The sequence below is a fragment of the Mercenaria mercenaria genome, chromosome 6 (assembly GCF_021730395.1).
Source record: "Mercenaria mercenaria strain notata chromosome 6, MADL_Memer_1, whole genome shotgun sequence".
Taxonomy (NCBI): domain Eukaryota; kingdom Metazoa; phylum Mollusca; class Bivalvia; order Venerida; family Veneridae; genus Mercenaria; species Mercenaria mercenaria.
In genome coordinates, this window is record NC_069366.1 from 85,416,808 (window position 1) to 85,430,134 (window position 13,327).

The 13,327-nt window shown below is 36.9% G+C and overlaps 1 protein-coding gene across 1 annotated transcript in view; it reads left to right on the plus strand.

Moving 5' to 3' along the window:
• The window catches only part of LOC123548335 (uncharacterized), a 36,302-nt gene that overhangs the window by 14,591 nt on the left and 8,384 nt on the right, over positions 1 to 13,327 (plus strand). Inside the window, exons 3-9 of the mRNA XM_053546946.1 lie at positions 90 to 3,332; positions 10,331 to 10,786; positions 10,955 to 11,337; positions 11,454 to 12,137; positions 12,388 to 12,583; positions 12,727 to 13,090; positions 13,132 to 13,208. Of these exons, the coding sequence (XP_053402921.1) occupies positions 90 to 3,332; positions 10,331 to 10,786; positions 10,955 to 11,337; positions 11,454 to 12,137; positions 12,388 to 12,583; positions 12,727 to 13,090; positions 13,132 to 13,208 (5,403 nt within the window). The remainder of the gene's footprint in view (positions 1 to 89; positions 3,333 to 10,330; positions 10,787 to 10,954; positions 11,338 to 11,453; positions 12,138 to 12,387; positions 12,584 to 12,726; positions 13,091 to 13,131; positions 13,209 to 13,327) is intronic.

Sequence of the window (13,327 nt, forward strand, 5' to 3'; positions counted from 1 at the left end):
TTTCCAAACTCTTAACACTTTACAGCAACATTACTATTTACTGATTGTTCAAAGGGTCATATTAATTATTATACTGTCATTTATTTCAGTTATCCACATCAAACTGTGATGAGCTCCATGCCCTTGCTGAGGAGGGTAAGGAAAAGATAAAGACTATGCAAGAACAGTATCTGAAACGAGCAGATGAGATCAATGCTATGATGGCTGAGAAACACAGAGAAGAGGTAAGAATGAGAGATAGAGCTGATGAGGTCAGAGCTGTTTTGGTGGAGAAACCCATGGAACAGATTAGAGTAGGAGAAAGAGCTGATGAGGTCAATACTAATATGGTGGAGAAACCCTTCAAAGAGATTAGAGTGAGAGAAAGAGCTGATGAGATTAATGCTATGATAATGGCAAAACACAGAGAAGAGGTAAGAGTGAGAGATAGATCTAAAGAGATCAGTTCTGTGTTGGCAGAGAAACAGAGAGAAAGGGTAAGAGTGAGAGACAGAGCTAATAAGATTAATGCCATTTTAGCAAATAAGGAGAAAGAAAGTGTGAAATGCTATCAAGTGAATGCCCCTGTACAATACAAGAAAGGTCGAGTCGAAGAAAAGGCTTCCTTAAAAGAGGGAAAAGCGAGAGTTGAAATTAATAAACTCAATGCTGAGGTGACAGAGGAACAAAAGAGAAAATCAGTGATAGCTAGAGCTGAGGGTTTTGGTGCATTGTACAAGAAATCAAAAGGAAAGGGAAGAGTGAGAAATGGTAATGGTGATAACACTTCTGAAATTGCTGACAAAAGCAGAGAAAGAACAACAAGAGTAAGTTCTGAGATCAGTTATTTGAATGTAGAAGAACACATGCCAGAGGGAAGAGTGAGAGGTAAATCTTATGAGAGTTCTATGGAGATGGCTGAGAAACTCCAGAGAGGTACTACGAATAACAGAGCTGATATGGTAGATGTTGTTATAGCTAAGAAATCAAGTCGAGAGGGGAAATTGAGAGATAGAACAGATCCTACAAATGATCAACTGACAAGGAAACTATGGAATAGTCATATGACAGCTGATCATGTTGATAGTGAGAACAATAATGAGATGCTTGGCAAAATAGAGGGAAACATAAGAGACAGAAGTGATGAGATAAATACGCAGAAGTCTGATAAGCTCAGGAGAGGTCAAGTGAATGGTGTAGCTGATATGATTGATAGTGTAATAGTTCATAAAGGCAGAGGAGAGGGAAGGGTGAAAGATAGAGCTGATGTGATCAATGCTGCATTGTTCAAAGAAATAGGGAGAAAAAAAGTGATTAGAAGTGTTCATGAGATAGATACTACTTTGGATGAGAAACACAGTGGAGAGTTTTCAAAAAAAGCTGATAGTAACAGTATTACAACAATGAAACACAGAGGAAGGGAAAGACGGGGTGCCAATGAATGGACTACAATGGCAGCTGGAAAACACAGGAGAGAGAAAACAAGAGATTTTATTGGGAATAAACATGTGGTATATGAGGCATTCCCAGTAGAGGTAGCTTATGAGGATAAAGCCAATCAGGCCAATATAATAAAGGCTGAGGAAGGCAGAAAAGAAGAGCAGTTGAGCAGGCAAACCCATATGATCACTTCAGAGGCACAGGTTAAAGATCCAGCTGAAGAAAACAATGTGAGGACAAGGAAAGGCAGAAGGAAGAGACAAGTGATTCGTAGCATTGATATCAGTGCTGTGATGCCCAGTAAGGAGGTAGTTGAGGTAGACATGAGAGAAGGTATTGATGAGATTAAACCTTTAAGGGCTGAAGTATACAGAAAGGCAAAATTTGATGACCTTATGACAGGGGGACAAGTAAAAAGCAGTGCTAATGAAATCAGTACTATAACAATGGAGGAACACAACAAAGAAAGTGCTGATGAAGTCAATCCTTGGAAGGCTCAGTTATGCAGAGAGGAAAGATTAAAAGGTAAAGCACCAGTGATCAGTTCTGTGATGTCAGAGATAAGCAGAACAAAGAGGCAAGGAATAGAAGAGAGAGCTAAAGAGATCAGTGCTACAAAAGAAAAGGTAGACAGAGGAGAGGAGGAGACAAAAAAAGATTTTATCAGTTCTATGATGATGGAAAAACGTGGAGTATTGGGTCAGGTTAGAAGTATTGTTGATAAAATCAATTCAGTTATTGCAGAGGAACACAGTCGAGGGGGACAAGTGGGAAGAGACACTATAGAAAACAAGCCTATTAAGGCAAAGGGGCAAATAAGAAGCAGTGCAAATGAAAACAATACAGTGTTGACATGGGGACAGGTAAGAAGTAGTTCTACCAAAAACAATGCTGTGGCACAGGAACATATAGAAAAAAGTGCTGATAAGGTCAAACCATTGATGGCTAAAATATGCAAGGAGGAAAGATTAAAAGGTAAAGCAATAGTGACCAATCCTGTAATGTCCGAGATACATAGAACAAAGAAGCAAACAGATCAAGAGACAGCTGAAGAGATCAATACGTTAAAAGCCAGGGAGGATGGGGAGGAACTGTTGAGAGATAGTGCAAATGTTATCTATTCTTCTATTGTAGAGAAACATGGAGGGGTAGGAAAAGTTAGAAGAAGCATAAATGACATAAATGCCATATCTGCAGAGGGACAAGTAATATGCAGTACTAATGACATCGATTATCTCATGACAGAGGGACAAGCAAGATGTACATCTAATGAAAACAATTCTTTAACAGCAGAGGAACATATAGAAGAAAATGCTAGTGTGATGTCAGAGATAGGCAGAGCAAGGAAGCAAACAGATAAAGAAAGAGCTGAAGAGATCAAAGCTTTGATGGCTGAGGAACATGGAAGTGAAGAACCGGCCAAGGCTAACACAAATGTAAACAATACTTTGATGGCAGAAACTAACAGACGACTGGGCATAGACATTAGTAGCCCTAAAGAAATGAATTCTTTGATGGAGGAAAAACAATCAGCTAAGGGACAAGTAAGAAGTAGTGCTGATAAAATCAATTATATGATGGCAGAAAAGGACAGTGGAGAAGGACAAGTTAGAAGTAGCACTAATAAGATAAATTCTATGATTGCACAGGAACACATTGAAGAAGGACAGGTGAAAACACGTGCTTGCAAAATCAATGCCATGGCAGCAGGGAGGCACACTAGAAGTGCAAATTGGATAAATGACTTAATGACAAGGAAGCAGATGAAAGCTAATACCAGTAAACTCACCAATGTGATACCAGTTGGACATGTGACATGTAGTGTTAATAGGATTAATGCCATGGTTGAGAAAAACAATAGTAGAAAGACATGTATAAACAGTTACTCCAGTAACTCATACCTTACCTTCATTTAAGATATGACATTCTTAATTTCGATATAAACCTCAGAACAATTTTAGCACTATTTTACTATTTTTGTGTTTATTAATACTTGATTTGAATTAAATATGATGAATTGTATTTAGTTTTGCTCAGTATTTTATTCATTTAATTAAATAAATTGGTGACTCTACTGTGTTTCAATGCAAAAGGACATTGTTTTTAGGCATAGATGGACCATCGGGCTGATTGGACACCCCTAATGAAATAGTAATTTCCTTTGTTAAGTGAACAATCCATTATGAGACTTAATAAAGAAATGTTCAGATTTGCATAAAATCAGGTCCCACATTTTTGAGTCGGCTAAACGCTGAAAGCGTTTGACGAGTCCTTGCTATCGCCCGATTTCTCATTCACATTATTAATGGCCTCACAACACAGCGAATAGATGTAGTTCCATTAGATTGTCTCTAATTTCAAAAAGTACATTGATCGGATGAAGTTCAGTTATGTCAGTCCCATTTGCTATGACCAGTATAAGATGTAATCTGTCAAATTTATGAAGTGTAATTGTGCAATACTTGAATAAAGCCACGTATTTTCTTCCGCGGTAACTCGTTAAGCATAAACACTCGTAACGATTCTGCGGGATTTGGTAAAACATTTGCGCACATGATTATGGTGACTAATTGTATGCCCTTTTGTCACAAAATAGCAAATATGATGTTCACAAATTCAAATAAAAACTGCATATTAACATATTAGCCAAATTATCCATTTGTTACCCTGTCCGTTTCAAAAAAAAAATCTTTAAAATCATTGCGCAAATAACAAATTTATTGCACTGTCCGTGCAATTCCTGAACTGCACAGGCTTACCAAGTTTGCGTAACATCCAGCGGAAGACAAAATATACTTCAGTTCTAGAACATACTGCTAGTATTTTATTGAGTCTGGTACCTCTGAAAGCATTGGAATGTCTCTTATCAAAGAGTTTACCACATCGGTGAAATTAAATTATGACAGCTTCATTTTAAATGACCCGAATAAGATATGTGCAGTATGTTAATTCTTCCGCGTGACTTTGCAAATGAATTCTAACTACATTCTGGGCACATGTTGGCGAACACACATGACTGTTTATAACAACGCTTCTACGACTTTGCGTTTGAAAAAAACGAACTTCGGTTTACCGAAAAAATACTACAAAGATTGGCCAGATAAAAATGATGCAAAATCGCGAGTGGCGAAAATGCAAACGTCTACATACAACTTCATTCTAAATCTTAACCTTCCTGGAATTTTGACTGGTTCAAATAATTTGCTTACGATTCAGGTCACAAAAAATGAAACCGTCACCCATTCATGATGACACATGGGTTGAATTATGCAGTCAGTAAGCAGATAAATTATCGGGAGAAGAAGCTCTTACTGGTTTGTTTAATTACTACTGATTTGAAAAATGATTTTATTTCTTATTCTTCGAGAAATAAACAATCGGCGAAACATTAAATTGTATTTTCTTGTAGTTTTTGAAATCGAAAGTAGATCATCTATGTTAGGCTGCATTGACGAAAGGAAACAACTTTTTTAAGAAATGATTTAAATAAGAGATAATTCCACCGTAAACTTCAATGTCAGATACTGCCAATTGCTGCTAAACTGTTTTCGTATCATCACAATTTGTAAAACATATTGTTGAGACTGGAGATTTTGGCGGTATTAAGAAAAGTGTAATCGTATCCGGATATAATATTTTGGGTAAATATCGAGCTGTATGAAATTTTAACATTCAAGTAACAGACATGATAGATATTATTATAACAGAAATGATTCTAGAATTTATTTTTATAACACATACATAGTATCTATATCAGACTTATATTCTAGTCCTGAGGCATGACCTTAAAGTAAAAATATGAAGTGACAGTCATTCATACTTTGGATATTGTAATACTAAAAAGAATCCACCCGGTAGGTAATATTTAGAAATTGAAACATAAAATGTTCAATTAGAGCTTGCACCAAAGGCTGTATCAAGGGTGTACCCAAAACCCTAATTGCAGGAAGGGGTATCCTCCCACACCCTCCCCCTATATTGCCACATTGCAGTTTGATACATTTGCGCTTTTACCACCTGCCACAATGCCCATTTCAAAATCTGACTGCAATTCAAAGGAACACCCCTCCCCACACCCACCCTGCTACCGACCATGTAAAAATGGCTCAGCCCAGTCTGGGCATGTCTGTCTACATGAATCAAAATGAATAATTGAAAGTGCATGGACTTGGGGACTACTGACATGGTTTTGAAGGGGTTAACAGGTCTGAAATAGAATAAATGATGGTTTTAACTAAAAAAGAACTGCATTTATTAATACAGGTTTTCTTTTTTGAAATTGGTAGCTAGTCCATGTAACTTCCCTTAGTTACGAATGCGCAATTTTCCTGTCAGTGTAAACATTCATGACACTATATATTGACACTCAGCACCATTTACATATCTTTAAACACAAAAGTAAGTATATTTTAAATTCAAATCACTTATAATATGATTGAACAATACCTAATGTATGACACGGTTATCGCCAGGCCCATTGTCTGTAAAATATCTGAACAGTTCTTTTGTCCATCCCGTTACAAATTGTATGTGGCAATCCGCACTATCAAATTTCAATATATGAATTGTCATATTCAAATTTTATCATGTGCGAATATATCCCAGCTGATAATTGCCTCTTTTAGTAAGGCGTAAAAAAAATTGTTTGTTTCCGGTATCCCGACCTACCCTAAATTTTTGGCCCGACCCTAAATTTTTTATGGCCTTGGAGAATGATTTTTTCAACTTTTTGACAAAAAGTAACAAAACTGCACTTTTTATGCTTTAAACTTGGTCAGTGATGTTAGAAATCAACTTACTGATGCACTAAAGGCATAACCCCCCTATTTGTATTCATATTTTGACACAAAAATAATTTCCGAAAAGTCCCCCGTAATAAAAAAAATTCCAAAAAAAAAAATATTTTCCGACCTACCTACCCTATTTTTTTTTTAACATGTTACGGGAAACAAAGAATTTTTTTTTAGGCCTAATGCCGTAGGCAAATGTTTACTGGAGAAACATATATAGTTGTGGGCAGTATCTTAATCTCAGCTGTCAAATTGTAGTTTGTACTTTCAACGTTTTTATTTTTGCGAACCTCTCTTCAATTTTAGAGAAATATATTGGGTTTAAATACTTGTATAATGTCAAAGTTTTACTAGGCATCAATTCAATGTCCATTTCATCTTTTGTAACAAAATCTGTTCTGTTGGGAAAAAACTATAAACAAACTGAAACTGGTAGACTATTCTACCAGTATATCAATCATTAGCCGACTCTCAGGCCCTTCAGGCCTTTGATTTGTTTCAATGATATTCAGTTATTATGACCTATGAAATCATTAATGTTCATGAGGGATTAATTTTTGTTGGTTTTGTAATTGATTCAATTCAGTTCAAATTTATTCAGGCATAAGAGCTTAAAACATTAGCTCAAGTAATTTATTACATAGAGAAAAAAAGATATGATCTTAACGCCTGGGATGGCCCATTAAAGTAAAACTAAAAGAAATCACTTATTTCCAATGGGGTCCCATTAGGTAGATATAATTTTCAATCATTATCTTCACAATTAAAATGTCTGATCGTTACTAATTTATAGGTAGAAAATTTGTGTATATTAAGTAAAAAACATAACATTATCTAAAAAAACTTCCCATGCAAAAACAGGGCCTTTGCAGAATATACTTTTTATCTTTGCCAAATATTTGCCATAACCTTTGCAGAACAATTGCAGCACATGATTGCTGAATATATTCCGCAGATGAGTAGAAATGGAACGAAACGTGCAACTATTCTGCAAAGCTTTTGCAAATATACACAACGCACACAGAATGCAAATAGTTCGCAAACAATTTACAATTCGCAGCTGAAACTTCGGCAAATAAATCGCAAACTGATAGCAAAGTAATCGCAAACTGATAGCAAAGTATTTGCAATTTGCATGCAAATAATATGCAAAGTATTCGCAAATACGTAACAAACAGCATAATATGAATTTCTGAGGTTCAAAGAAAAGGATTTTGTTTAATATCTGAAAAACAGATGTAAATTCACAAAACCATTAAAATTTTGCAGTTTAAAGAAATATTAAAAGTCAATCATTTCAGTGATCATTCAGTAACAATAACTAAAATCATGTAATAATGTAAGTTTCAACAACTGCTTGAGTAAAAAGTATTTTATATAACTATCATTGATTAACATTACCTTTCTACATGTTGCAATATTCTCTGGTTCTTGGAAGTGTTATTGCTTAACAACATGGTATTGCATTATCCTTATTCAACAAAGTTGATATCCAGAAAAAATAATTAGAATATTATATAAATAATCTGTTTAACACAAGTTTGCATCACCAAAATATTTCTACTAACTGATGTGTAAACATTTCCTCACAATATTTTCAAAAATCCTGCCATTTGAATATAGACCAATCAGAAAACAGAATGGTTAATTACTTCCTGTACCTAGAGTCTACCAGGAAAGCAAATTCATCTATGTTAACTATTTGCAAATGCTTTGCTCTTTCATTTCTGTACAAAGTGTTTATTTGCAATACCTTTGCTAAGTAAATGAGCTAAGTGTTTGTTTGCAGATGCTTTGCTGTCTGCTAATTTAATAAAGTATTTATTTGCAAAACCTTTGCAGTCTGTAATTTATCTAAGTGTTTATTTGCAAACCCTTTGCTTCAGTGTGATACGTTTTGCGGACTGTTTGCGAAAGTCTGATGCAAATACTTTGCAATCACTTGGAATATAGTTTCTGAGAAAACAAATATCTAAAATATATTCTGCAAATACATGACAAAGGGTTTACTGTGTATGGGTTATGTCCTGAATATAATATCACAGTAATGGTTTCAATATTTAAAACTAAAACAAATTCATCTTCAGGAATGTCTCAGTACAAAATAGTATCAGAGATTTCTATTAGAGGTGCACACTTGAATAAATGTTTCTTCACTTCCTGTTTAAAGCATAATGCTTATTTGTTTTCGCCTTAATGAACTCGGGAAGATTATTCCAATCATGAATTGCATTCAAGTAAAAAGTATCAGCACCAAAACTTTTGACTTTTGGAACAACAAAATTAAATTTACTAAATCTTAATAAGTACAGTTGTGAATTAATGAAACTTTGCAAAAGTTTTGATTAAGATATTGTGCAGCAGTGCCGTGGAAAATATTATAAACATGATTCGGTCGTAATTGTTTAGCCCTATCTTTGACCCTTAAAAGTTTGACTACTTCCAGCATATCACATGTAAAGGTAATTAAGCGTGGCAAACGTGTTAACTTCTTCGAACCTAAAGAAGTAGCTACATGTGAGAGCACTTGAAGGTTTTGGCTAGCAACTTCTGCACGTAAAATACAATACACATTTTTAAGCTCGTCTGATTTTTGAAAAAAAATCTATGAGGTATTGCCGTCACTTGACCATCGACGTCGGCATTGGTTAAAATTTTTGTTTAGGTCTACTTTTTCTCGGACACTGTAAGAGCTACAGCTTTGAAACTTTGCACACTTGTTAACCATTGTTAGGTTACTGTGTAGGCCAAAAACCATAACTTTGGTTTGCATTTTGTCAGAATTATGGCCCTTTTTGTACTTCAAAAATTAAAGTTTCTTGGTTAAATTTTTTATTTAGGTTCACCTTTTCTCAAAGACTGTAAGAGCTACAGCTTTGAAACTTTGCACACTTATTTATCATCATTAGGGGACTATTTAGGCCAAGAACCATAACTCTGATATGCATTTTGTCAAAATTATGTCCCTTTATGTACTTAAAAAACTTGAGTTTCATGGTTAAATTTTCGTTTAGGTCCAACTTGTCTCATAAACTATTGGAGCTATAGCTTTGAAATTTTGCACACTTGTTTATCATCATTAAGGGACTATTTAGGCCAAGACCCATAACTCTGATTTGCATTTTTTAAGAATTATGGCTTGTTTTGTACTTAGAACATTTGAGTTTATATGTTAAATTTTCTGTTTAGGTCACATTTTCTCAAAAACTGTAAGGGCTACAGCTTTGAAACATTGCACACTTTTCTATCATCATAAGGGCACAACGTAGGTCAAGAACCACAACTCTACCCTGCATTTTGTCAGAATTATTGCCCTTTTTGTACTTATAAAATCTGAACTATAACTCTTTTGTTACATATTGTCAAGCACTTGTAGACGAGCGGTGGCACCCAACAAACAAACAAACAAACTGTGTGTCTGTAGACTTGATCTTTTAAAACATTTTCTGACTACTTATATAATATTCATGCCCTTTATGTGTTGATAGACTTTAATCTTCTTTCTAACTTCTTATTCATCCCATCTGTTTGTGTGAAGATGCAATCTTTTGTCCGACTACTTATTTTAAAGCTCAATACATAGGCTCTACAATCAGAGGGAGGTATATTGTTTGGAACTTGTCATTTCCTTTTGTCATTTAGATACAACTATGTGTGACCAGTTCCACATTTATGATTTAGATAATGATTTTGCTATTTTATCTGGAAACTCACCAACCAGAGATTACAGATTTTCAGCTGTTGTCATTGCCTTTGAAATTTTTGAAGAAAAAGGGAGGGAAAGATTGAAAAAAATGAATTCATCCTTAATTTTGTCTCCCTCGCCGTCTTGTCATTCCAAATGTGTGGGCAATAGATCTGCCATCCCTTAAGGGATTTTGCTATTTAATTTGACACATATTATTAGTTCCCCATAGCATGAGAACCAAGGAAGGTCAACATAAAACTTTTAGATGAACATTAGAACTGATGAGAGTGCTGTAATTGTGTGTGAGAAATACAAATTTAGTGAGTTAGAGAGAGGTTTAGGACATATGAGAGTGCATTCATCATGTCTGAGAAATACAGACAAGTTGTAAGAGTGAGGGTTAGAATGAATGTGCACCATCACTGTATCAGAGAAATTAAGACAAAAGGGAAGAGTGAAGATTAGGACTAATGAGAGCACTGTCACTATGTCTGAGAAATACAGACAAAAGGTAAGAGTGAAGATTAGAACTAATGAGAGCACTGTCACTATGTCTGAGAAATACAGACAAAAGGTAAGAGTGAAGATTAGGACTAATGAGAGCACTGTCACTATGTCTGAGAAATACAGACAAAAGGTAAGAGTGAAGATTAGGACTAATGAGAGCACTGTCACTATGTCTGAGAAATACAGACAAAAGGTAAGAGTGAAGATTAGGACTAATGAGAGCACTGTCACAATGTCTGAGAAATACAGACAAAAGGTAAGAGTGAAGATTAGGACTAATGAGAGCACTGTCACTATGTCTGAGAAATACAGACAAAAGGTAAGAGTGAAGATTAGAACTAATGAGAGCACTGTCACTATGTCTGAGAAATACAGACAAAAGGTAAGAGTGAAGATTAGAATGAATGAGAGCACCGTTACTGTGTCTGAGAAATCAGACAAGGGGTAAGAGGGAAGATCAAATTGTCGCTGTGTCTGAGAAATGCAGAAATTTGGTAAGGGTGAAGGTCAGAGCTGATGAGAGTATTGTCACTGTGTCTGAGACATACAGAAAAGGGTAAGAGTGAAGATCAGAGCTGATGAGAGTATTGTCACTGCGTCTGAGAAATACAGACATTGGGTAAGTGTGAAGATCAGAGCTGATGAGAGTATTGTCACTGCGTCTGAGAAATGCAGACGTTGGGTAAGTGTGAAGATCAGAGCTGATGAGAGTATTGTCACTGCGTCTGAGAAATGCAGACGTTGGGTAATTGTGAAGATCGGAGCTGATGAGAGTATTGTCACTGCGTCTGAGAAATGCAGACGTTGGGTAATTGTGAAGATCGGAGCTGATGAGAGTATTGTCACTGCGTCTGAGAAATGCAGACGTTGGGTAATTGTGAAGATCGAGCTGATGAGAGTATTGTCACTGCGTCTGAGAAATGCAGACGTTGGGTAATGTGAAGATCAGAGCTGATGAGAGTATGTCACTGCATCTGAGCAAATGCAGACGTTGGGTAAGAGTGAAGATCAGAGCTGATAGAGTATGTCACTGCATCTGAGAAATGCAGACGTTGGGTAAGAGTGAAGATCAGAGCTGATGAGAGTACTGTCACTGCGTCTGAGAAATGCAGACGTTGGGTAAGAGTGAAGATCAGAGCTGATGAGAGTACTGTCACTGCGTCTGAGAAATGCAGACGTTGGGTAAGAGTGAAGATCAGAGCTGATGAGAGTACTGTCACTGCGTCTGAGCAATGCAGACGTTGGGTAAGAGTGAAGATCAGAGCTGATGAGAGTACTGTCACTGCGTCTGAGCAATGCAGACATTGGGTAAGAGTGAGGATCAGAGCTGATGAGAGTATTGTCACTGTGTCTGAGAAATGCAGACATTGGGTAAGAGTGAGGATCAGAGCTGATGAGAGTACTGTCACTGCGTCTGAGAAATGCGGACATTGGGTAAGAGTGAAGATCAGAGCTGATGAGAGTACTGTCACTGTGTCTGAGAAATGCGGACATTGGGTAAGAGTGGAGATCAGAGCTGATGAGAGTACTGTCACTGTGTCTGAGAAATGCGGACATTGGGTAAGAGTGAGGATCAGAGCTGATGAGAGTATTGTCACAGTGTCTGAGAAATGCGGACATTGGGTAAGAGTGAGGATCAGAGCTGATGAGAGTATTGTCACTGTGTCTGAGAAATGCAGACATTGGGTAAGAGTTAAGATCAGAGCTGATGAGCTCAGACATGCAGACATTGGGTAAGAGTGAAGATCAGAGCCGATGAGAGTATTGTCACTGTGTCTGAGAAATGCAGACATTGGGTAAGAGTGAAGATCAGAGCCGATGAGGGTATTGTCACTGCGTCTGAGAAATACAGACATTGGGTAAGTGTGAAGATCAGAGCTGATGAGAGTATTGTCACTGCATCTGAGAAATGCAGACATTGGGTAAGTGTGAAGGTCAGAGCTGATGAGAGTATTGTCACTGCGTCTGAGAAATACAATACAGACATTGGGTAAGAGTGAAGATCAGAGCTGATGAGAGTATTGTCACTGCGTCTGAGAAATGCAGACATTGGGTAAGAGTGAAGATCAGAGCCGATGAGAGTATTGTCACTGTGTCTGAGAAATACAGACATTGGGTAAGTGTGAAGATCAGAGCTGATGAGAGTATTGTCACTGCATCTGAGAAATGCAGACATTGGGTAAGTGTGAAGGTCAGAGCTGATGAGAGTATTGTCACTGTGTCTGAGAAATGCAGACATTGGGTAAGAGTGAAGATCAGAGCGGATGAGGGTATTGTCACTGCGTCTGAGAAATACAATACAGACATTGGGTAAGTGTGAAGATCAGAGCTGATGAGAGTATTGTCACTGCGTCTGAGAAATGCGGACATTGGGTAAGAGTGAAGATTAGAGCTGATGGGAGTATTGTCACTGCGTCTGAGAAATGCGGACGTTGGGTAAGAGTGAAGATCAGAGCTGATGGGAGTATTGTCACTGCGTCTGAGAAATGCAGACATTGGGTAAGAGTGAAGATCAGAGCTGATGAGAGTATTGTCACTGCGTCTGAGAAATGCAGACATTGGGTAAGAGTGAAGATCAGAGCTGATGAGAGTATTGTCACTGTGTCTGAGAAATGCAGACATTGGGTAAGAGTGAGGATCAGAGCTGATGAGAGTATTGTCACTGTGTCTGAGAATGCAGACATTGGTAAGAGTGAGATCAGAGCTGATGAAGATGTCATGTTCTAGAAATGCAGACATGGGTAAGAGTGAGGATCAGAGCTGATGAGAGTATTGTCACTGTGTCTGAGAAATGCAGACATCGGGTAAGAGTGACGATCAGAGCTGATGAGAGTATTGTCTCTATGTCTGAGAAATACAGACAAGGGATATGAGTGTAAAAAATCATAGCTGATGAGAGTATTGTCACTGTGTAAGAAATACA